Source organism: Sapajus apella, unplaced genomic scaffold, assembly GCF_009761245.1.
Source record: "Sapajus apella isolate SASKATOON/1434 unplaced genomic scaffold, GSC_monkey_1.0 scaffold151, whole genome shotgun sequence".
NCBI lineage: Eukaryota > Metazoa > Chordata > Mammalia > Primates > Cebidae > Sapajus > Sapajus apella.
The window spans coordinates 2,114,246-2,134,931 of record NW_022437091.1 but is presented as its reverse complement, the minus strand read 5'-3'; the positions used below and the strand labels follow the sequence as shown (position 1 = coordinate 2,134,931).

Below are 20,686 nucleotides of genomic sequence, written 5' to 3'. Positions count from 1 at the left end.
CCTTGTAATCCTAGCACCTTGGGAGGCAGAGGCTAGAGGATCGCTTAAGCCCAAGAGTTTAAGACCAGCCTGAACAACATAGTAAGACTTCTCTACAAAAAATAAAAAATTAGCCAGGCATGGTGGTATGCACCTATAGTCCCAACTGCAGCTATGATTGCCCCACTGTACTCCAGCCTGGGTGACAGAGCGAGACACTGTTTCAAAAAAAAAAACAAAGTTAAAATGTATAACTCAGGGTCGGGTGCAGTGGCTCATGCCTGTAATCCCAACACTTTGGGAGGCTGAGGTGCGTGGATCACTTGAAGTCAGGAGTTCGAGACCAGCCTGGCCAACGTGAAACCCTGTCTTTACTGAAAATAGAAAAATTAGCCTGGCATGGTGGTGCATGTCTGTAGTCCCAGCTACTCAGCAGGCTAAGCCAGGAGAATCACCTGAACCCAGGAGGAAGAGGTTGCAGTGAGCTGAGAGCTGAGATCACACCACTGCACTCCAGCCATGGTGACACAGCTATCTCAAAAAAAAAAAAAAAAAAAAGTATAATTCAGGCTAACAAACTGTTACACAAAATATATTCTGTTCTTCTACCTTGACAAATATATACTTCACAATGGCCTGGAAGGCCAGGTTCAAATTTGTATTTTATTTGGAATCCTCAGGATTCTGCACCACAATATGGTAGCGTAGGGGAGGTGGTTTTGGCCACTGGCCCTCAGCTGGGCCCACTTCTCCTCCCATCCCTGACACATCTTGGCTGCAAGCAGCCTTGTGTGGAACCATCAGGCCATCCCAAGTCTGTTCACAGACTCCTGCAAGCAGCTACCCTTTGTCTACCCTTTGACCTTGGAATATGTGAACCAGTCATGTGGTCCAGCCATGGGAGGGCAAACTCAGGGAAGTGGTCCATGTGGGTCCCAGGAGTGGGTTGGGCCTTTCGGATAGGGAATGCTTTTTTTTTTTTTGACGGAGAGTTTTGCTCTTGTTGCCTGGGCTGGAGTGTAATAGTGCCATCTGGACTCACTGCAACCTCTGCCTCCCAGGTTCAAGCAGTTTTCCTGCCTCAGCCTCCAGAGTAGCTGGGATGACAGGTGCCCACCACCATACCCGGCTAGGTTTTTTGTATTTTTAGTAGAGACGGGGTTTCACCATGTTGGCCAGGCTGGTCTCAACTCCTGACATCAGGTGATCTGCCAGCCTTGGCCTCCCAAAGTGATGAGATTACAGGCGTCAGCCACCGCGCCCAGCCTGGACAGGGAATACTTAGCTATCTGGAGCGTGGTCCTGAGAGGATTAGGGTATGGGTGGAGGAGAGTTAGACTCTTCACCCATGTGGTGGGATATAGCCAGAGAAGGGCCAGAGTGGAGCCTTCTAAAGCACAGGGCCCAGTGCAGGGGCCACTCCTGCCTGTGCCTAAGGGCAACAATTTTTTTTTTTTTTAAGATGGTGTTTCATTCTGTTGCCAAAGCTAGAGTGCAGTGGTGCCAAAATGGCCCATTGCAGCCTCGATCTCCCCAGGCTCAGGTGATCCTCCCACCTCAATTTTTGTATTTTTAGTAGAGACGGGGTTTTGCTATGTTGCCCAGGCTGGTGTCAAACTTCTGGGCTGAAGCGATCCACCTGTCTTGGCCTTCCAAAGTGCTAGGATTACAGGTGTGAGCCACTGCACCCAGCCAAAGGGCAATAATTTGATGTTTCCCTGTTTCATCAGTCTGTAAGTTTCATGAAGTCAGGGCTGGTATCAGTCTAAGTTACTGAGGTGTTGCCAATGCCTTACACAGGGCCTGATGCAGAATAGGTGTTTAATATGCATTTGTCAAATGAATGTAGGAGGTACACCAAGAAGAGGTTGAGGATTTGGATCCGTTACTAAAGATCTAGATACAATGATACAGAACTGGGAAAGAGAGCCAGGCTTTCAGGGTTCCAAAAATAAGAGTATAGGACAGGGTAGAGGAGGGTAGCATCCTGGAATGCTGACTGCCTCATCTTCTCTCCTTTCTCTTCATTTTCTACCCAACTCCTGCAGGTCCTTTGCCTGCCTGGCCCTCTTTCTCCATGGTCCAATATCACTCCAGCCATATCTTTCTACCTTTCTGTCCTTTGGCCTTTGCTCTTCCTCTGTGGCCTATGTATGTGTCTGTTTCTTTGAATTGGTGTCTAGGTCTTCGTGCTCAATCTTATGTCCTGTCCCTTCCAGCTACCACTCCTACTGTTCTGGTCCTTGTTCCTCTCCACCCCTCCTGTTGTCTCGTACTCTCTTCGTGGTCCCCTCCTGGAAGACCTCCTCTCTTTACCCCTCTCTTCCATGTGCCTACATCTCTCTGTCACCTTTAATCCAAATCCCTGTGGAGCCCCTGACTTGTCCTGTCCTCTATCCCATGTCTACACCTACTGCCTCCTTGTCTTCTTCCTCTGTTCTATTATTCCTGGAGTCACGCTGGCTTCATCTTTTTCATCCCTATTTTCCTGTCTCCAGATGTCCTTGAGAATGTCTGTGTCAGTATTCATTTCCCAGTCTCCAGTGCATGTGGGAGATGGGGTCTGCTTTCTGGGTCCCCACTGACCGCCACAGACTCTCCTCTCTGTGCCCTTGGTCCTTTCCTCTGGCCCAGACTGGGCCCAGCCTGAGCCCAACCCTCACTCCCTCAGCTCCTTTCCCTAGTTTAGTGGTGCCTGGTCTGAGCCCCGAGCGGCTCAGCTTGCCTGAGCTTGTTTAGTCTGACTCCCTTAGCCTGTTAGCAGCTTAGCCCTCCCACCTCTCCTTTGAGCCCTCCAGTAAACAAGAGGATCAGTGCAGACCTGACAGCTGCTGGTTGGGGGCAAGTGTCTGGCCAGGCCAGAGCAGGCATGAAAAAGGGACTGCACTCAACATTTCCCATTCTTCCTTCAACCAGGGAAATTGTAAAATCTCTTTCCTGGGTGTCCACTTTAGAGAGCTATATTCCACGGGCATGTGTGTGGAGTCCTCTCCATGATCCTCATTCCCATTTTGTGGTTGGTTCTTAGGTCTTAGGCTTTTTAATTCTTTTAAGAAAACAGCAGTAGATCCAGGCAGTCACACAGAGAAGCTTGAATGATGATGATGGTTTCTGTTCCTTAAAACAGAGACCCAGGTGTGGGAAGAGCGTGATGTCATCTGATCTAGGTTTTCTAATATGTGTGTGGAAAGCATGGTAGGAGAGACCATATACATACACACAGACAGACACATACATATACACACGCCCCCTGCCCCCTCAAGCGAAGCTGGGTAGACTCTAGGCATTCTATGCAGTTCTCAAACTTTTTTTTTTGAGATGGAGTCTCTCTCTGTTGCCTAAGCTGGAGTGCACTGCCACTACATTGGTTCACTGCAACCTCCACCTCCCAGGTCCAAGTGATTCTCCTGCCTCAGCCTTCTGAGTAGCTGGCATTACAGATGCCTTCCACCATACCTGGCTAATTTTTGTATTTTTAGTAGAGACGAGGTTTCACCATGTTGGCCAGGTTGTTCTTGGACTCTCAAAGTGCTGGGATTACAGGCCTGGTGCCACTGTGCTTGGCCTTCAAACTTTCAAGCACGTCAGACTTGCTGAAAGGGCCTTAAAACAGATTTCTAGGCCCCATCCCCAGAGTTTCTGACTCAGTTGATTTAAGGTGAGACCAGATAACATGTATTTCTAACAAGTTCCCAGGTGATACGGTTGCTGCTGCTCCCAGGACCATATTTCAAAAACGACCATCTTAGATAATCAGTATCTGCCAGTTCTTCCCCCAAGGCTAAGGCTGGGACCAGGTTAAGTTGTATAAGTGATGACCTTTGGGGGCTAATGGACACCCAGGTCTCTGTGTTGAGAAAGAGGACCTGTTAACTCCATGGGAGTATTCGGGTGGCCTCAGAAGGTAGGGAGTGGCCTTTAACTCCATAGACCCTATTTAAACAGCTTCGGACAGGTTTAAACATCTCCTTGGATAATTCCTAGTATCCCTGTTCCAACTCCTACTCGGGGATGATAGCTGTAAGAGGTGTTAGGGGATTAGGCTGAAAATGTAGGTCACCCCCCAGCCATCTGGGAATTAGAAGAGCGAGAGGAGGAGAGAGGGGCAGAGACACACAGGGAAGAGGTGAGAGGAAGCAGAGGGCATGTGAGGGCAGTTACAAAAGTGTCTCCTATGGATGGTGGTGATTAGATTTCAATGTCCCTTGAGGCCCAGAAGGAAGGAACAGAGTTCCCTGCTCTCTTTTCACCTGCTCCTTCTCCCAAGCTGGGTTGCCTGTCCTGGGGCTGGGATCAGCAAGAGTGAGAGGCACAAAATATGGGATGGTCAAGTCCTGGAGATCCCCTGTGGGAAAAGTTGCTTTCTTTTCTGATGCAATGGCTATGAGGAGCATAAGACCAGTCAGCGTAAAGGTGGGGCAGAGGCAGAAATGTGAGGATTCTTCAAATTAGGAATCAGACCCAATAGGCCAGGCGAGAGTGGGCCTGGGAAAGCTTATAGTCTCCAAAGACATTGATGAAGGTGGGGGTGCTGGCAGCTTGTCTGGCTCTCTTTTCCAGGCTACCCATGACTAGGGCTGAGGGTTGTGTTCATGTGGAAGGGTGGTGGTTGAGGACCATGTAGCTGTCTGAACTGGGAAACTGAGCACTCAGGAGCTGGATCATCAGTGAGGAGCTTTGTTGGGGAAGATGCCCCCTTTCCTTCTTTGAGAACAAACATACTTGGACTCTCCTCTCTCTCCATTTCCCCCCAACCCCAGGCCAATAAGATATGCAAATGATCTCCTTACCTCATTGGTTAGAGGCCTCAGGACCACAGATGACCTCAGAGAGCTGGCCCTTTAAGAATGCCCTTTGGGCTCTGTGCCCAAAGCCCCCTGGAGCTGAGCAGAGAGGCACCAGACCCTGCTCCATGGAGACTTCAGTCTCCCGGGAAGCTGTGCCTGCCTGGCTCTGGAACTGACCACATCCTCTCTGGCATCCCTAAAGTGAGTATTTCCAGGACCTACCTGGGTGCCAGGCCGCTTGCCTAGAGCTCCTCTTTCATCACCTGCTCTTTGTTTTGTGTTTCCAAAAATCGTCACACTTTGGTACCCTACTCTATTCCCACCCTGGCTGGCCTGAGTCTCTCACTGCTATCACATCAGAAAGAGAAACAACCTTCCCTACTACCCCTTCTGTACATTCAATTCTTTCTGGATACCTCTCTCAGTGTCTCACCATCACGTCTGCCAAGGCCCAGTTCCTTTAATCTGTGTCTGTTTCCATCCCCTCTGTCCTCTCAAGGGTGACAGGTTTAATGGAGAGGGCGGCAACCTCGCCCTGGAACAGGAAGAGAGAGGCCTGGGTCTTCCTCTTGCCTCTCTGGGTAAAGCCTGGGGTGCGGAGACGTGATTGGAAAGAGGGCTACCTAGGCAAGAAGGAGTGGAAGTCTGGCCGGGAGCGGTGGCTCATGCCTGTAATCCCAGCACTTTGGGAGGCCTAAGTGGACGGATCACGAAGTCATGAGATCGAGACCATCCTGGCCAATATGGTGAAACCCTGTCTCTACTAAAACTACAAAAATTAGCTGGGCATGGTGGCGTGTGCCTGTAGTCCCAGCTACTCAGGAGGCTGAAGCAGGAGAATTGCTTGAACCTGGGAGGCGGAGGTTGCAGTGAGCTGAGATCATGCCACGGCACTCCAGCTTGGTAACAGAGCGAGACTCCGTCTCAAAAAAAAAAAAAAAAAAAGAAGGAGTGGAAGTCTAAGCCCTGGGGATGAGCACTCCCTGCCACGCCTCTTCTGGGGATGGGGTGGGAGTTACTGGAATTGGGAACTTGACTAGAGCTTGGACATCCAGACTGGTGAGGATATCTGAGGTCCCCCGGCCAGAAGTTCCTAAGGTGAACATGTGCCCCATGGTTGATAACAGACAGAGAGTTCCTTGATGACATAAGTTTAGGACACTTTGTGTTGAACTTGAACAGATGGTTTACTAAAGGATCACTCAGGTTAATATGCTCTTGTGCTATATGAATGTGTAAGAGGTAGGGATAGGAGGCAACATTTCTCAAAATTATCTGAGGGCAGACCTCTTCATGAGTATTGCTCAGAATCCGTGTTCCAGAGAACACTCTTTGGTATATGTTACAAAGTCTAACTTCCCTCACTGAACAGAGGGAAAAAAGGAAAATGGGTTGGAAGGGTGAAGGTGATCTGCTCGAGTTCTCACAACATAGCAAGTTCTGAATAGAAGAAGGAAAATCAATCTTGGTTGGTTCCCCTTGGAGAGACTGGCCTTGAGGAAAGATGGTGGCCAGTTGATCCTGATCTTTTTTTTTAATTTTTATTTATTTATTTATTTATTTATTTATTTTGAGACGGAGTTTTGCTCTTGTTACCCAGGCTGGAGTGCAATGGCGCAATCTCGGCTCACCGCAACCTCCGCCTCCTGGGTTCAGGCAATTCTCCTGCCTCAGCCTCCTGAGTAGCTGGGATTACAGGCACGCGCCACCATGCCCAGCTAATTTTTTGTATTTTTAGTAGAGACGGGGTTTCACTGTGTTGACCAGGATGGTCTCGATCTCTTGACCTCGTGATCCACCCGCCTCGGCCTCCCAAAGTGCTGGGATTAGAGGCTTGAGCCACCGCGCCCAGCCGATCCTGATCTTTATAGAACTAATTCTAGGACCTTTCTTTTTTTTCTACATAAAGCTTCTTGCTCCTACAAAAGGGATTCATTGATTGATTAATCCATGGAACAAATGTACACTGAGGGTCTTCAAGAGGCAAGGTACTGCCCTAAGTCCTTTGAGAGACAGAGAGGTGTAACAGCACACTATCCTTGTATCTTAAAACTAACAGCATACATGCCTTCCCACTGTCCTAAAATATACACTTACTCTGTCACAGTTAATTAAGCAATTTTAAAAAATGGCTTGGAAATGGAATGATGCCTCTTGAGATGACAGACTTCTCGGCATGTCTCAGCACCAGGGTTGGGAGCACTGCCATACTGCTATTGTTTTTCATAGATCCTGAAGTATCAAGTGAGGTGAGAGGCTGTGCTGTCCTCTTCCTCCTTCAGGCCTTCAGCTGCTTGTCTCCTGTCAGAAGCCCCTGCCCCTGAAAGGTTGCTCTGCAGCCTAGGGGGGACTGTGAAGTGGACAGAGCTGCACCAACCCTCTGGCTTTCCCGAACTCTTGCTCCAGGGCACTTAGGCTTTGAGGGAAGAGGGACTTGGTGAAGAGGGAATGGCAGGTGGTCTCCATGTGCTCCAGACCTCTCCTCCTCTTTGCAGGTGCACTCCTCCCAGCCCAGCTCCAGAATGGCCCTGCCCCCCAGCCCCCTGGCCATGGAATATGTCAATGACTTTGACTTGATGAAGTTCGAGGTAAAGCGGGAGCCCTCTGAGGGGCGACCTGGCCCCCCTACAGCCTCACTAGGCTCCACACCTTACAGCTCAGTGCCTCCTTCACCCACTTTCAGTGAACCAGGCATGGTGGGGGCGACCGAGGGCTCCCGGCCAGGCCTGGAGGAGCTGTACTGGCTGGCTACCCTGCAGCAGCAGCTGGGGGCGGGGGAGGCACTGGGGCTGAGTCCTGAAGAGGCCATGGAGCTGCTGCAGGGTCAGGGCCCAATCCCTGTTGATGGGCCCCATGGCTACTACCCGGGGAGCCCAGAGGAGACAGGAGCCCAGCACGTCCAGGTGAGTGGTCAGCAAGCTGGCCTGGGGGAGGGAGGCCGAGGGAGGAGGACTGCCCAAGAGAGGAGGGGGAGCTCCCGGAGTGGGTTATGGACTGGGACAATGGACAGAGGGCAGGAGAAGGGAAGAAGGTCCCTTGAAAGAAAACAGTTGGAGAAAACTACATTCTGCTTCTCCCCCTTTTCTCAAAATGGAGAGAAATGAGTAGGCTGAACCAGGAGGAGCAGGGAGAAGATAAGAGTAGCAGAGGACCCAAAGGGAAGAATTGAGCTGGGGAGTGGGCGACTCTGGGAGGTAAACAGACACACCGTGTGTGGAAACCAGGGAAAGGGGTACCTGTGGAATGGAGCCGGGTTAAGACTGGTTTAAATTGGCCTTTTCAAGACTTCGGGCTTCCCAGCCCCCAACCTTCTCAGGAAGGATTGGGACTCATCCTATTAATTACAGACACAGGTGGGGGTGTTGAGGGCATTAGGATGTAATCCAAATCCCGTGAGGGTCACCAGGTTGCGGGTTTCAGGACAGGGAAACGCAGAGCGTTGGAGGGTTGGGGGGTGTCTGGGTGTGGGTCCACTGGACACACCCTGGCCTGGAGCGGGATGCCGGGGACCTCAGAGAGGGGCCCGGGGTTCAGGTTCGCGATGGGCTCGCCTGACCGTGGCCGTGCACCGTGGGGCGCCCGCCCGGCTCAAGCAACGCTCAGCTGGAGGGACCAGGGAGCGTCGGGGCCTGGGGCGGGGTCTGCACCGAAACGGACTCTGTGGAAGCGTGAGCATCCCGGTGAAGGTGGGAGCCGGGGCGGGGCGGGGCCGTCCGGGGGCGGGGCCACGTAGCAGGGCCCAGTCGGTGCGACCCGGCGCTGACCCCGTCCGTGCACTCTCCCTCCGCAGCTGGCCGAGCGGTTTTCCGACGCGGCGCTGGTCTCGATGTCTGTTCGGGAGCTAAACCGGCAGCTGCGGGGCTGCGGGCGCGACGAGGCGCTGCGGCTGAAGCAGAGGCGCCGCACGCTGAAGAACCGCGGCTACGCGCAGGCCTGTCGCTCCAAGCGGCTGCAGCAGCGGCGCGGGCTGGAGGCCGAGCGCGCCCGCCTGGCGGCCCAGCTGGACGCGCTGAGGGCCGAAGTGGCCCGCCTGGCCCGGGAGCGCGATCTCTACAAGGCTCGCTGTGACCGGCTAACCTCGAGCGGCCCCGAGTCCGGGGACCCCTCCCACCTCTTCCTCTGAGCAGTTCCGGGCACCCTGTGGTGTAGTCGGGGCTGGATGGGATGGCAACGCCCAGGAGGCTGCTGCATGGTTCTCTGCGTCGTTATCAGAGCGCCTTGTGGTCCAAGCCACGCCCTGTATGACCACACAAATATCCCCAAAGGTTTTGGGTTCTCAAGTCATGCCCGAGTTTAGATGCTGGACATTTTTTGGAGAGGGGTCCCCTCCCCTTACGCAGGTCGTACACAGAAACCCGGCCCACATGACTAGCACGCTGAGCTCTGCAGGGACCGGTGCTAGGCACTGGGGGGTGGAAGTGTGGTGACACAGTGAATGGGAGGTGGGGGAGGGATGCAGCTCCCACCTCAGTTTAGTTTCTAATTCAAGGTTTTCAACCTGTAACACATTAAAGCTGTAATTAGCAATGAGGCTGTATTTTCATTCTGAAGCTTGTAACCTCCCCATTTTAGCACTAAGGCATTTCAAGATTTCAATGCCCAGCAGCTAGACAGACTGGGAACTCTATCTAAAATGCTTTTCTCCTGCCCAACTCTGTGGTCTCCAGGATCCAGAATGGCAAAGGCCTGATGAGTGAGCTCTGGGGGTTGTTGGTGTGGGCGGGGAGAGAGCCCTGTGCAGAAGTCTGGAAACCTGGGTGCTAGTCCCAGCTCTTCCATGGGATCCCCCTGTCACCTTGAGCAAATCGATTGCTTCCTGAGCCTGTGTTACTTCATCTAATTCTCATTTGGATTGGATAATAGCTGATACTTTTCCATTTCTGGCATCTCCCCAGTGTGGAAGTCCCAGTGGTCTCCCCAAGAAGTCCCCAAGACAGTCTTGCCAATGGCACCTCCTATCCTGCTCCAGTTTCCCACTGCAGCCTAGGCAGGGGATGTGCAGCTCAGGTTAGGGAGCCTGGCTTCTCTGTGAGCACATACATGGGTTCTCTGCAGCTCCCTCCAGGCTGCCTGGTTCTCCAGACCTGCACAGGGTGCTCCTGCCTCCCACCTCCCTCTCTAAGTGCTGGGGCAAGACTTCTTCCGGGATGACAAGGAGCTGAGAGAGTGCAGCTTTTGTGAATTAAACTTGAAGTCCAGGCAGAATTCTAATGCGATCGGCTAAATGTTCTTGCAATTTAAGAAGCGTTCATTCTTTATCCTTGCTTCAGGCTACTGTTTTTGTGTGTCTGTGTGTGGGAGAGGGAGAGAGAGTGAGTGAGAGAAAGGGAAGTCCCCACCTGGAGCTGAGTGGCACATCTGTTATGGGGAGCCAATGGAAATGGGGTGGAGGGGCAGGCATTGGAACAGATGGATCCTCCCCTCTCACCACCACCACAAAATTCAGAAGCTGCAGTGGCCCAGCTTGCCCTTGTCTGTGGCTTTCCAGGTCTCACGGTTGCCATGGTAACCCAGCCCTCCAGTTCAGCAGCCTAAGGAGGGGCAGGTGTGGCCTCTGGGCAGAGCACAGGCATTGTGCTGGGAGTAGCCACCTCACCGGTTACTGTCATCTGTCATCTACTGGACATAATAAATGGGAGAAGTGTTCGGGCATGGGGGAAGAGGCTTCCATATGCCCCTCTTCCTTTCTACCCCCTCTTTCCACCCCCTACCCAGCTGTCTCTTCTCTTCCCATCACAGTTCTTGCTCCCTCTTACCCCTCCTCTATCCCAGCTCATCCCTCCTCCACTTAGGAGCCTGCAATGGGAGTCCTCTCCTCCATTGCTGTCAGAATTTCTCTTGTCTCCTCTCCTTTCCCCACCATTGGCCACTGGCTCTCTGGCTCTGGATTCTCTCTCTGATGGACTCACAGACCTTAGCTTCTCTTTCTTCATCTCCTTCCACACTAATTGTTGAAGGGAGAGGATGGGGCAGGGAGGGTCCTTTCAGGAACCCAGCTCTTTTTCTCTCACTCTGAATTTCACCTGTGTCTATCCTTGCCTGCCCTGGAGCTGTAATTCAGAGCCACTGCTTTCTGGTTCACTTTTCTTACCTGCATGGCACACAAAGGCAGACAGACCCATCTATAGGCATCTGAGCATACAACTAGGCCACATATACAGTACACATACCTGGGTCTCAGAATGATACTCCTGGGTCACCTGAATATGCTTAAAAAAAAAGTTGCAGGCAGATGCAGTGGCTTACACCTGTAATCCCAGCACTTTGGGAGGCCCAGCTGGGCAGATCACCTGAGGTCAGGAGTTCAAGACCAGCCTGACCAACATGGAGAAACCGCGTCTCTACTAAAAATACAAAATTAGCTGGGCTTGGTGGCGCATGCCTGTAATCCCAGCTACTCGGGAGGCTGAGGCAGGAGAATTGCTTGAACCCAGGAGGCGGAGGTGCAAGGGAGCAAACACAAAAAAAAAAAGAGTGGTGCTTTAGGTGGGGCGCAATGGTTCATGCCTGTAATCCCAACACTTTGGGAGGCCAAGGAGGAAGTTTGAGACCAGCCTGGGCAAAATAATGAGAACGCTATCTCTACCAAAAAAAAAAAAATAAATAAAATAATTCAGATGTAATGGCATTCACCTGGAGTCTCAGCTACTCAGGAGGCTAAGATGGAAGGATCACTAGAGCCCAGGAGTTCGGGGCTGCAGTGAACCATAATCATTGCCACTGCACTCCAGCCTGGGCGGCAGAGTAAGATCCTGTTTCAAGTTGTGGTTCTACCAGTTTTTTAACCCTGGGTGGGGTAAACTCAAGCCTTACCTGATCATCAGAAAAATTGTGAAAATAATGGTAACTACCTACTGAGAATAAGTGCATTTAAATAAGCACTTAACATAAAGTTGACACATGCTAAACAATAATATTTACTGTTGTTGCTGATGTGATCACTAAGTGTGTGAACGTGTGTGTATGTGTTCATGCATGGCACATCCCTGAGTCCATGAGTGTGACCCATTAAGGCCATGAACACACACATTTACACACCCAGGAAATCAGGCTGTACAGGCCTTACATGCCCCACTATGTTCCCAACTCACTAGCAGACCTGCTGCCCTCCTTCAGTACCCCCAGCACCCGTTCTAGGCCTGCCCCACAGCTGTGTGGGGTCTGGGGTTCAGCTCCTGGAAGACTTAGCAGGGCCTCTCTGGAGACAGCTATAAGAAAGCATCAGCCTGCCCCTGTGACAGCCCCTAATTATCCCCCTAGCTTCTGTAATTAACCCCCATGGTGCCCAGACCCCCTGGGGTTGGGAGGTGAGGATGGGGATTCCTCAGACCCCACTGGCACATAGTTGGGGTAAGACTGCAGAGACAGCAGACTCCCTGGGGAGCGCTGGCTCAGATTTTGAAAGGTGCTGGTCCTCATTTCTTATGGTGTGTGTCGGGGGGTGCTGCAGGCTGCCCAGTGGGCATCTGAGGCATGATGGTTAGAGGTTGAGGTGCTAGGAGCGGTTCTCTTTATTAACGGCCAGAAAGTCAGGATCACCCAAAGAAGTCACTGAGGGGCCACAGCATTAAAGGGTATGGGGTTTGGAGAGATGGGAGCAGGGCCCACCACTCACGTCCAGGACCCAAGGGGCACAGCTGGTCCAAGAGGTGGAAGCATTGGTCACTGGAGTCAGGAGGGTCAGGACAGGCACCTGGGAGGGGGTGGGAGAGTCATAAGCACTCTCTTCTACACTACATCCAGCCTAGATGGGCTCTACCAAGCCCTACTTTGCACCCTCTATGTCCACTCCTTTGGGCCCCCCAGGACTCACTGAGAGGCTGAGGGAATGTCGGTCCGGAGGGTGGCAGTCACGGGCTAGGGCTGGGAGTCGTGGCCAGTGTGCAGGGCCTGGGAGCCCCGGGGCTGATGCCCTGGCTGGCGTAGTACTCCACCACCTGCCGCGGCACCTCCGCCAGGACACACTTGGCGAGTGCAGAGGGGGCAGCCTGGGGGTGGGAACAGCGATGTGGTTAGGGGTGGGAGGAAGAGTAGGGGAGGCAGGGTCAGCTGAGGGAGGGGTAGGGCTTCAGGGTGGCCAGCTGGGCTCCATCCTCCTTAGCAGGACATCAAATGGTGGAAGATGAAGGTCAGATTTGGGGACATGAGAAACCAGGGAGTCCTTCAGCCAGAAGGGGCCCAGGGGACTTACATCCTTGAAGTCTCGGAAGGGCACGAACTGGACAATGTCTCGGGCTGCAGGCATCCCTCGGGGGCAGCGCAAGGGTCCGTCATCGCCATCCAGCAGTCGCATGTCGGAGAAGTCAGCATTGCCCACACCCACGATGATGATGGACATGGGCAGGCGGGAGGCACGCACGATGGCAGCGCGGGTCTCGGCCATGTCACTCACCACACCGTCAGTGAGCACCAGTAGCACCGAGTATTTCTGAGGGCCAGCAGAGAGGGCGGAAGGGTTGGCTTTGTGTGCAAGGGTGTTGACACCATTTCCACAAATGTGCAGGCCCTGGCCTGGCACCACTTGAAGACACATGGGGCAGCTCCTCTTACCGTGGCTTGGCCGGTGCTCTGCTCCCGCTGGGCTGGCTCAGCCACACGGTTGATGATAGGGGCCACGTTGGTGGGGCCATAGAGCTGGATCTGGGGCAGGCAACGACGGTAGGAGGCGATGACCCCTGAGATCTCTGTGGGTGAAGAGAAGTGGTGAAAGCTGGTAAAAATGAGCAAGGGACCCTCCTGACACTCCTCAAAGCAAGGAAGTGCCTCCAGGTCTGAGGACTGCCATCCCCCTTGAGTTACTTCACTGAGCAGTGGGAGAGTTGGATAGTCCCTTGGTGGGGAGAGCTTGGAGGGAAGATGCAGGGCCTTGGCCCTGGAAGCCTCACCTGATGCAGACAGGTCTGGGATGGGTGGAAGGGACAGGGAGCTGGGCCCCTGGAAATAAAGTCTGTTCCCCTGTGTGGGGTGTGTCTGGGGGGAGACGGGGCAGGTGAAAATCTCCCCTCTTACCTTCACATTCAGGATTTTCCGGGTCAAAGTTGATAGCAAAGTCATGGGACACCTGCGCAGGCAAGGCAGGAGCTGTGAGGGCCTGCCTTTCCTTCCTGTCTGACAAGCCCCACCCCCATCTCTTTCCTTCTCTCACATCAGCCTACCTCAAAGTTGGGGGGGATTCGAGCCCCAAAGCCAAAAGCTGGGAACCGCTTATCACTGGGGAGAAGAAAAGGCTGTGGGGTCCATCGGGCAAGGCCTCCCTGCCTGTTCCCTCCCACCCCACTTCCTCCTACCTGTCATAGTCCTGGCAGATGCCTCCCACTGCACGCAGGGCCTGCAGGTAGTGGTTGGGCTGTCGAGGGCTGAGGCAGTGCAGGGACTGGCTGCTCCTCGGGTCCCCATTGGAGGCGGTGAAGTCGATGGCCACCTGGGTGGGGTGCGGGTGGGAAAAAGGCCATGGCAGCCCTGAGAGCCACCAGGGAGCCTAGGCCAGAGCTGGATCTGGATAGAGGACTAGGATGAGTGTGGGCAAGGCTACACGTGGCTGTTTTGTGATCCGAGGGCATAAGCTGACAATGCCAAGGCTTATTAGCAGCCCAAGTGGAGGCAGTGGAGATTCTCCTTCCCTTCTTTATGCACTCAGCCCCTCCCTCTTGCCTGTGTGCCCACCCTCTGGGTCTTTACCGTGAAGCTGATCTGGCAGCCACCCATGATGTAATCCAGGAAGGTGTGCACTTTCTCTACCTGGAGGAAGGGAGAAGGGTAAGGCGAGGGGATAGGGTGGTCCTTTGAGGAGGGAGCTTGGGTAGGGCTTCAGTGGGGAACATGCGGGAGCCAGAGTTTTTTGGGTTGCAGTTGGGGGTGAGATAGGGCTAGGATTTCTAGTTCCCAGAAGCAGAGAAACTGGTCTTTGAAACAAGGGAAGGGTTGAATCTGAGAGTATGGTAGGGGCAGGGGCTGGGGTAAGGGTTGAAGCAGGAAGTAAAATTTACCGCGCACTGCGCCAGCACTACTGTCCCTGAGCTCTTGTAATTCTTCTTCTTGTCCCGATACTTGGGGTTGATACAGTCCCACTGCATCTAGACCCCACCCCACAAGCTCAGGGTCACAAGTCCATTAGGTGACCCCTCTTTCCCCCTTCCAGCAGAGCCTCCCAGAGCAAGATCCCCATGGCTCTATCCTTCAGCTGAGGCCAGGTGCTTTCCACCCTCTCCACCTACTATCACATATAGTGATCTCTTCAGCATCACCCTCAGGATTCTCCCAGGGATCTGGGTGGGATTCTGGGGGTGGGATATTTGTGGCACCTCCTGCCCAGGGTTTGCCGTCCCTTCCTGCATCTCCTGGAAAGTGCTGGTGAACTCGCCGATGAAGTCATGTTTCCCACTGGAATCATAGTCATACACCAGGAACTGAGAAGACAGGGGGAGGGGTGGGGTCAGGTTGGAGATGCTCTGCGGTGTTCATGGGGGGCAGGGGGACTCAGGAAGGTAAGGGCCTCATGGTCTCGAGGTCCAAACAGATATCCTCAACTTGCCCAGAGAGGCCACCTGCTGAACTTTGCTCTTTGGCTCAATCTGCCAGGGACTTTGGCCACTGATAACAGGCACACATGTGGGAAGTTTAACACTGAGCTGTGACCTGTTATTTATCCCACAGTGGGATGTGCTTATCACATGGGGGAGAGGAGGGAGGCTTGCTGCATGCAGGGGAAAGGTCTTAGACAGCAGGTTGGTTCCTCTAAGCAGGCTGTGCTGGCTTGGTTGGGATTTCACCTTGAGAGGTCGGTGGACATCACAGCTGCATAGGGAATGCAGGGACAGGCGGAACGGCTCCCAGCTGGGGTTCAGGTTGTTCTTCACCACCTTGGAGAGGCACCAAGCGGTTGGTCAGCTCCTGTCTGGGTTTTCTTATTTTGCTCTCCCTCCCTTCATCCCCATAGCCCCAGGCACCAACCTCAGTTCTCCAGACCAGCTGATCACTTTGGTCCCCGTTGGTCTTATAAATTTCCATGAAAGGGTCAGACTTGCTGAACAGATCCTGAAAATACAGGAGAAAGGGCCCCTGAGGCTGGTGAGAGTTGCAAGGAGGGCGGAGGAGGGACTCACATTGGGAAGGGAGCAGGCCTGGGCTTCTGGGATCCGTCTTGAGTGGGAGGCCTAGGATGGACAGGGAAGTTGGGGGCCTGGACTCTGGGGTTCCAACCTTGTTGTCCAGCTTGTGGGCTCTGAAGGTGAGTTGCACATAGTCATTTGTGCCAGATACCTCCTCGGCCACGATCTGCAAGGGAGATACAAGTGGCAGGACTCACCCATCCCCTTTCCCTTAGGTGGGGGTGGTGCTGGGCATGATGTCACCATGGGTGTCCATGCAGGGGCATTGAATGTCAGGACCAAGAGTATGGGTGATCTTGCCTACCGTGATGGTGGACTTGCCCGCAGTCTTCCCATTCTTCAGCAGTAATGGCTTAGTGACCTTGGTTTGTGATACAATCTAGGGATGGAGGTGGAGGGAGACCCAGCTGTGACATCCCCATCTGCCTCCGCCACTTACAAGGGATGGAATAATAAATGTTCTTTGAGTGTCTGCAAGGGTTGGCATTTTAACCTGGGCTAGAGTTGGGCTCAATTTTTACAACAGCCTGAAGAGGGGAGCACTCTGATGACTACCCCATTTTTTAGATAGGAAAACTAAGACTCAGAGAGGTTAAGTATCTTTCCTGAGGCTGCACAGCTAGTGAGCGGCAGAGATGTGGGAGCCACGGCTGGATTGAACTAGCTATAGAGCTCATACTGTCTCTTATTTTGGCTTCCAGAGGCAAAATCTGATGGAGGTAGGGTAGGGTGGGGTGGGGAGGCTGGGAATGCAGACCTGGCCCAAGGTGCACTCCGTAGAACCGAGGAAGGTATCATTTCTGGGGCTGGTGGCTCCATCCTCAGCATCAAACACGTGGAACTGCAGGGGCTGCTTCTCCTCAAAAAAATACTCGAGGGCCAGCACCCGGGAGAAGACAGGGCTGGAACAGGAGCGAAGCACCTCCGTGCGCTCCACCTGTGGTGGTGGTTGAGGGGAGGTGAGGGCTGTCTGGGAACCAAGGATACTTTTCCCTGCCCTCGACTGCCCTCGTCATGCCAGCTCTTCTTAGACCCCCACATCACCAGCAACCAGCTCTTCTCTTCTTAAGCTGATCCCTGAGCTTGGGGTGCTGCCTGCCCACTGGACCCTCTGTGTCTGTCCTCCCCCAAAGTGGTATGTCCATTTCCAGGAGGATGTGACAGTTCCTGTACCTCCGTCAAAACTGGGACCTTTCTCTGGTTGGGTATCCTCTGCGCTATCATGAGGCCTTTGGGAGCAACCCTACTGCCTCTGGGGCAATCTCAGGACCCTCTGGGACTCCATCTCCAAGGTTACCCAAACGGCCTGGAAAAGGTGTCCAGGAGTCCACACATTTCCCTGCAAGGCTTTCACTGGTCCCACCCAGCCTCCCTCCTTCCCAACTTAACCCAGGTTAGTTAAGGAGAAACCTGAGCTGCTCTCACCTCCACCCACTGCTCATCAGAGTAGAGCTTGAGCAGCACGCAGGGGTGGGGTTTGGTGAGTGTGTCCCGGTCCAGGAGGCCATGGCAGGACACCCGCAGCTCCACCCGAGAGGCCCCCAGCGTCATGGTTGGGGGCTCAGGCACCCATCCCATCTCAGGGTCCGACATGTCACTGTGGGGACAGAGCAGGTGGCCTGGACCCTGGAAAGGGAACATCTGCCAGCAGAGGGGTCTATCCTCTGGTGTCCCTGGGCCCCACCCCTTAACCTCCTTCCCTAGACCCTGGGAACAGACCTCCTGCTTCTCCTGACCTCTGCTTGGCTTCACCAGAGCTCTGAGCAGGGGAGGGCAGAGGACCTGAGCCTCCGACTCCTGCACAGAAGCTCTGTGCTGCTGGCCTGGGTATGTGTGGATGGGGTTGGAGAGGGCTGAAGGGTTGGGGTGGGGATGTTCCTGGCAGTCTTGGCTCGTAGGCCATCGATTGAGCTACACTTTCTGCTGCCTCAGCACCTTCTGCTATTTCCCGACTGGTATTGGAGCCAGCACCGCACTCAGTCTTGGCACAAGGGACCTAAACTAGGGCAAGGGGGTGGGGTAGGGGCTGAAGAGGTCCTTGGGGTCTGAAGAGGACGGGCCTCTGGAGTGGAGTCTGCAGTGGGCAGGAGACAGTTTGGAAGGTCCACTGCTGGGCTATCCCTATCCACTCCCTACCCCTACTCCCCTCCTGGCTAGCTGATGGAAAAGGACGGGTGGTGGGCTGGGGAGGCAGGACCAGGGTTCTGCTGAAGGCTCCTTCAGGCTCCTGGCAGGAGCTCCAACTATGACAAGCCTCACATCCCTCCCCACCTCCCCTGTTTTCACACTTCTTGGCAGCACTGGCACTGTCTCTTAGCGACAGGATTTTTGGGGAGTCGAGGCTCCCTCCATGCTGCCCGTGGGATGCACGCATGCTACCTTCCCCCAGCAGTGGTTCCAAGCCTTGGGCTGAAGCAGGCAGGGGTATGCCGGCCCGAGCTCATGGCCGGTCAGTCCATCTATCTGTGTCTGTACAGATCTCAGGGTGAGGCTGTCTGATCCCATGTCATGCTTCCCCGAGTGAGTGTGCCTTGGTGTGTTTGAATGCCCCACCCTCTGTGTCTGTCTTCCCTGGGTGTCGTGTGTCCGTTTCCAGAGGGTGTGACAGTTCCTGTACCTCCCTCAGAATTGGGACCTTTCTCTGGCTGGGCATCGACCTCCCCACAATGTGTGCCTTTCTGGATATGTGAGGGTGGGTCTAGGCTGGGGGAGGGGGGTCTCTGCCTTCCAGCGACAAGTCTTCCAGTTCTTGGGGGTCCCCTGAAATAAGCAGGAGCTTGTGGTGGTGAAGGGATTGGGCAGGGCTGGGATCTCTCTGGGGGCTCCAGGAGATGTTGTTATGGAGACGGGCAAGCTGGGCTGGGCTGGGGCTGGGCCGGGGAGGAAGGGTGGGCTCACCTGGGCTCTCGGTCAGGGGCTCCTCTCTCCGGCTCTCTGGCCCTGGCCCTGACTCCCTTGCTGCTCCAGCCGCTGGCGCCGGCTCCGGCTCTGGCTCTGCTGCTATTTATGGGGCCTGGATGGGGAGGGGTGGGGGGGGCGCAGCACCAGCTCCCCCCGCACAGATGGATTGGGAGGGAGAAGAGGGAAGGGGCAGGGCCACAGCCTCAGAGGGAGCCACAGAACCGGGGGAGGAGGGCGGGCTGAGGGTGGCTCGGAGGCAGGACCCCCATAGAAACAGTGACACACATCTTCCCCTTCACACCACACCCACACTCAGGATCACAGAGATGCGCACATTGCAGTGGTGCATCACATACACATTCACACAGAGGAACGATGGCGACACATGCACCCACGGCTCACAGGCTCACACATATCTTGACACACACAGGCGCCAATACATAAACTCACTGTGACACCATGACAGTTACAGCCCCCCTGCAGATACACATTGGGAAACATACCCCTTCTCACATCACTTTCAACATTGTTACACTAGCTAAGGATATCTGCAGTCACATATACAGGAATGCTGGGCTGCCCTTGTCACACATGTACTCACATTAACCCGGAATACAGCCGAATGTAGATCTTCCCGGGCTTCTTAAAAACCATCACATACCTTACTGGACGTCATCGCTTTGAGAATGGTGTCCAGTTCCCTAGCCACCATTTTATAAGGAGACACAGGAAATGGACATAATTGCTTAAGGACACCCAACCTCATATCCTGGTCACATGAGGGCATGTGCTGAAGGACTGACTCCTAAGGCTTCTTCCCGGTGCCACAATGTACCCAACACCCCCCGAGATTCAACGCATATGGCCTTATCCTTGTGGGAGGGGCTGTGCCATGCACAGATCTTAAGGAAACAAAACAAATCATTCCTGGTGAAATCAGTAAGGAAGGGAAGTAAGCAGTTGCCTGGGGAGCTGCAAACCACACGTGAAGACATTTGGGCACATTGTAGCCTGTGATGAGTATGCAAGAGCATTTACCTTCACCCTCCATCCCCTTAAGCTGCTCGTGTATTAATGTAGCAGCTGTTTACCGAGCATCTCCTGGATGTCAGGCACTGTGCCAGGTGCTGGGGCTACACAGGTGATTAAGACACAGCCTCTGCCCTTAGGGGAGGCAGATGTATATGGAACAGGGGGACAGAGACCGGATAAGCCAATACACCAATGCAATTAAGTGTGACAGGTGCAATGTTACAGACCTGCTCAGGATGCAGTGGGGGCTCATTAAGGGAGGGGTGCAATATGGATGAGTGGGGAAGGCATTAGGAAGGGCTTCACAGAGGAAGAGGCTTTTGAATGGGGTCTTGAATGCCAAAATAGTATTTGCTAGGACACCATGGGAGACAGCTACTTTAGTTGTTGAACTTCTCATGCCACAGAGACTTCTGTTCACCTACAAGCCACTCTGTTATTGAGAATTCTGACTAGTGAGGGTGCCCCCAGGATGACACAACATCATATAATTCCCCCATTAGTGTGCATGCACATGTACACACACACACATGCACACACAGACACACGCACACACACAACACACACACACACACACTGCTCCTCAGTGTCCTTCTGGTACACCGGGGCTTCCAATCCCATTACACCTCCAAAAGCTGGACAGACACTGGTGCTGGTTTCTGTCCTTTTGGTTCCTTCTCCAGACGGCTCAGCCCTGACCCTGTGTATAACACCCACTTTGGCTTGGAGACTTAGTCCCCTTCTCTCGGCAGTTGTTTTTTAATCCTGCTCCTCTCAGAACCCCAGGTCTATCCCTGTGGGATGTTTCTCACTTTTCCCCACTGTGGCCAAGCTCTGAGGGTTTGCGGGAAGGAAGCAGATGGTGGAGGCCGTGAATGG

At 53.7% G+C, this 20,686-nt stretch overlaps 2 protein-coding genes across 9 annotated transcripts; one reads left to right on the top strand and one right to left on the bottom strand.

Annotated features, from left to right (window-relative positions):
- Window positions 1-4,744: 4,744 nt before the first annotated feature.
- NRL (neural retina leucine zipper) lies at window positions 4,745-10,030 on the top strand. 2 transcript variants are annotated; one of them, XM_032265699.1, is made up of 3 exons: window positions 4,745-4,967; window positions 7,262-7,669; window positions 8,557-10,030. In XM_032265699.1, exons 1-3 carry the CDS (start codon window positions 4,827-4,829, stop codon window positions 8,887-8,889), a joined length of 882 nt encoding a protein of 293 aa, XP_032121590.1. In that variant the 5' UTR covers window positions 4,745-4,826; the 3' UTR covers window positions 8,890-10,030. The 2 variants fall into 2 exon arrangements, with proteins under 2 accessions (XP_032121590.1, XP_032121591.1); XM_032265700.1 differs by having other exon boundaries at window positions 4,755-4,967; window positions 7,262-7,354.
- Window positions 10,031-12,246: 2,216 nt separating this feature from the next.
- CPNE6 (copine 6) lies at window positions 12,247-19,626 on the bottom strand. 7 transcript variants are annotated; one of them, XM_032265521.1, is made up of 18 exons: window positions 19,377-19,626; window positions 18,773-18,887; window positions 17,300-17,515; window positions 16,632-16,811; window positions 16,179-16,253; window positions 15,966-16,040; window positions 15,717-15,800; window positions 15,536-15,625; window positions 15,068-15,172; window positions 14,753-14,839; window positions 14,445-14,504; window positions 14,054-14,187; window positions 13,922-13,976; window positions 13,776-13,827; window positions 13,317-13,450; window positions 12,958-13,194; window positions 12,580-12,754; window positions 12,247-12,459 (listed from the first exon to the last, which is right to left on the bottom strand). In XM_032265521.1, the coding sequence occupies exons 3-17, from the start codon at window positions 17,513-17,515 to the stop codon at window positions 12,617-12,619; spliced, it is 1,722 nt and encodes a 573-aa protein (XP_032121412.1). In that variant the 5' UTR covers window positions 18,773-18,887; window positions 19,377-19,626; the 3' UTR covers window positions 12,247-12,459; window positions 12,580-12,616. The 7 variants fall into 7 exon arrangements, with proteins under 7 accessions (XP_032121412.1, XP_032121417.1, XP_032121418.1 ...); XM_032265526.1 differs by having other exon boundaries at window positions 17,300-17,500; XM_032265527.1 differs by having other exon boundaries at window positions 17,300-17,493.
- Between the last annotated feature and the right edge of the window lie 1,060 nt (window positions 19,627-20,686).

Bases quoted from the DNA above. Each gene is read 5' to 3' on its own strand.
- NRL (XM_032265699.1), top strand. From the start codon at position 4,827: ATGCCCTTTGGGCTCTGTGCCCAAAGCCCCCTGGAGCTGAGCAGAGAG. The intron at 4,968-7,261 runs GTGAGTATTTCC...TCCTCTTTGCAG, and splicing joins TCCTCTCTGGCATCCCTAAA to GTGCACTCCTCCCAGCCCAG. The intron at 7,670-8,556 runs GTGAGTGGTCAG...CTCCCTCCGCAG, and splicing joins CAGGAGCCCAGCACGTCCAG to CTGGCCGAGCGGTTTTCCGA.
- CPNE6 (XM_032265521.1), bottom strand. From the start codon at position 17,515: ATGTTCCCTTTCCAGGGTCCAGGCCACCTGCTCTGTCCCCACAGTGAC. The intron at 16,812-17,299 runs GTGAGAGCAGCT...CCACCACCACAG, and splicing joins CTGATGAGCAGTGGGTGGAG to GTGGAGCGCACGGAGGTGCT. The intron at 13,195-13,316 runs GTAAGAGGAGCT...GCTGGCCCTCAG, and splicing joins AGAGCACCGGCCAAGCCACG to AAATACTCGGTGCTACTGGT.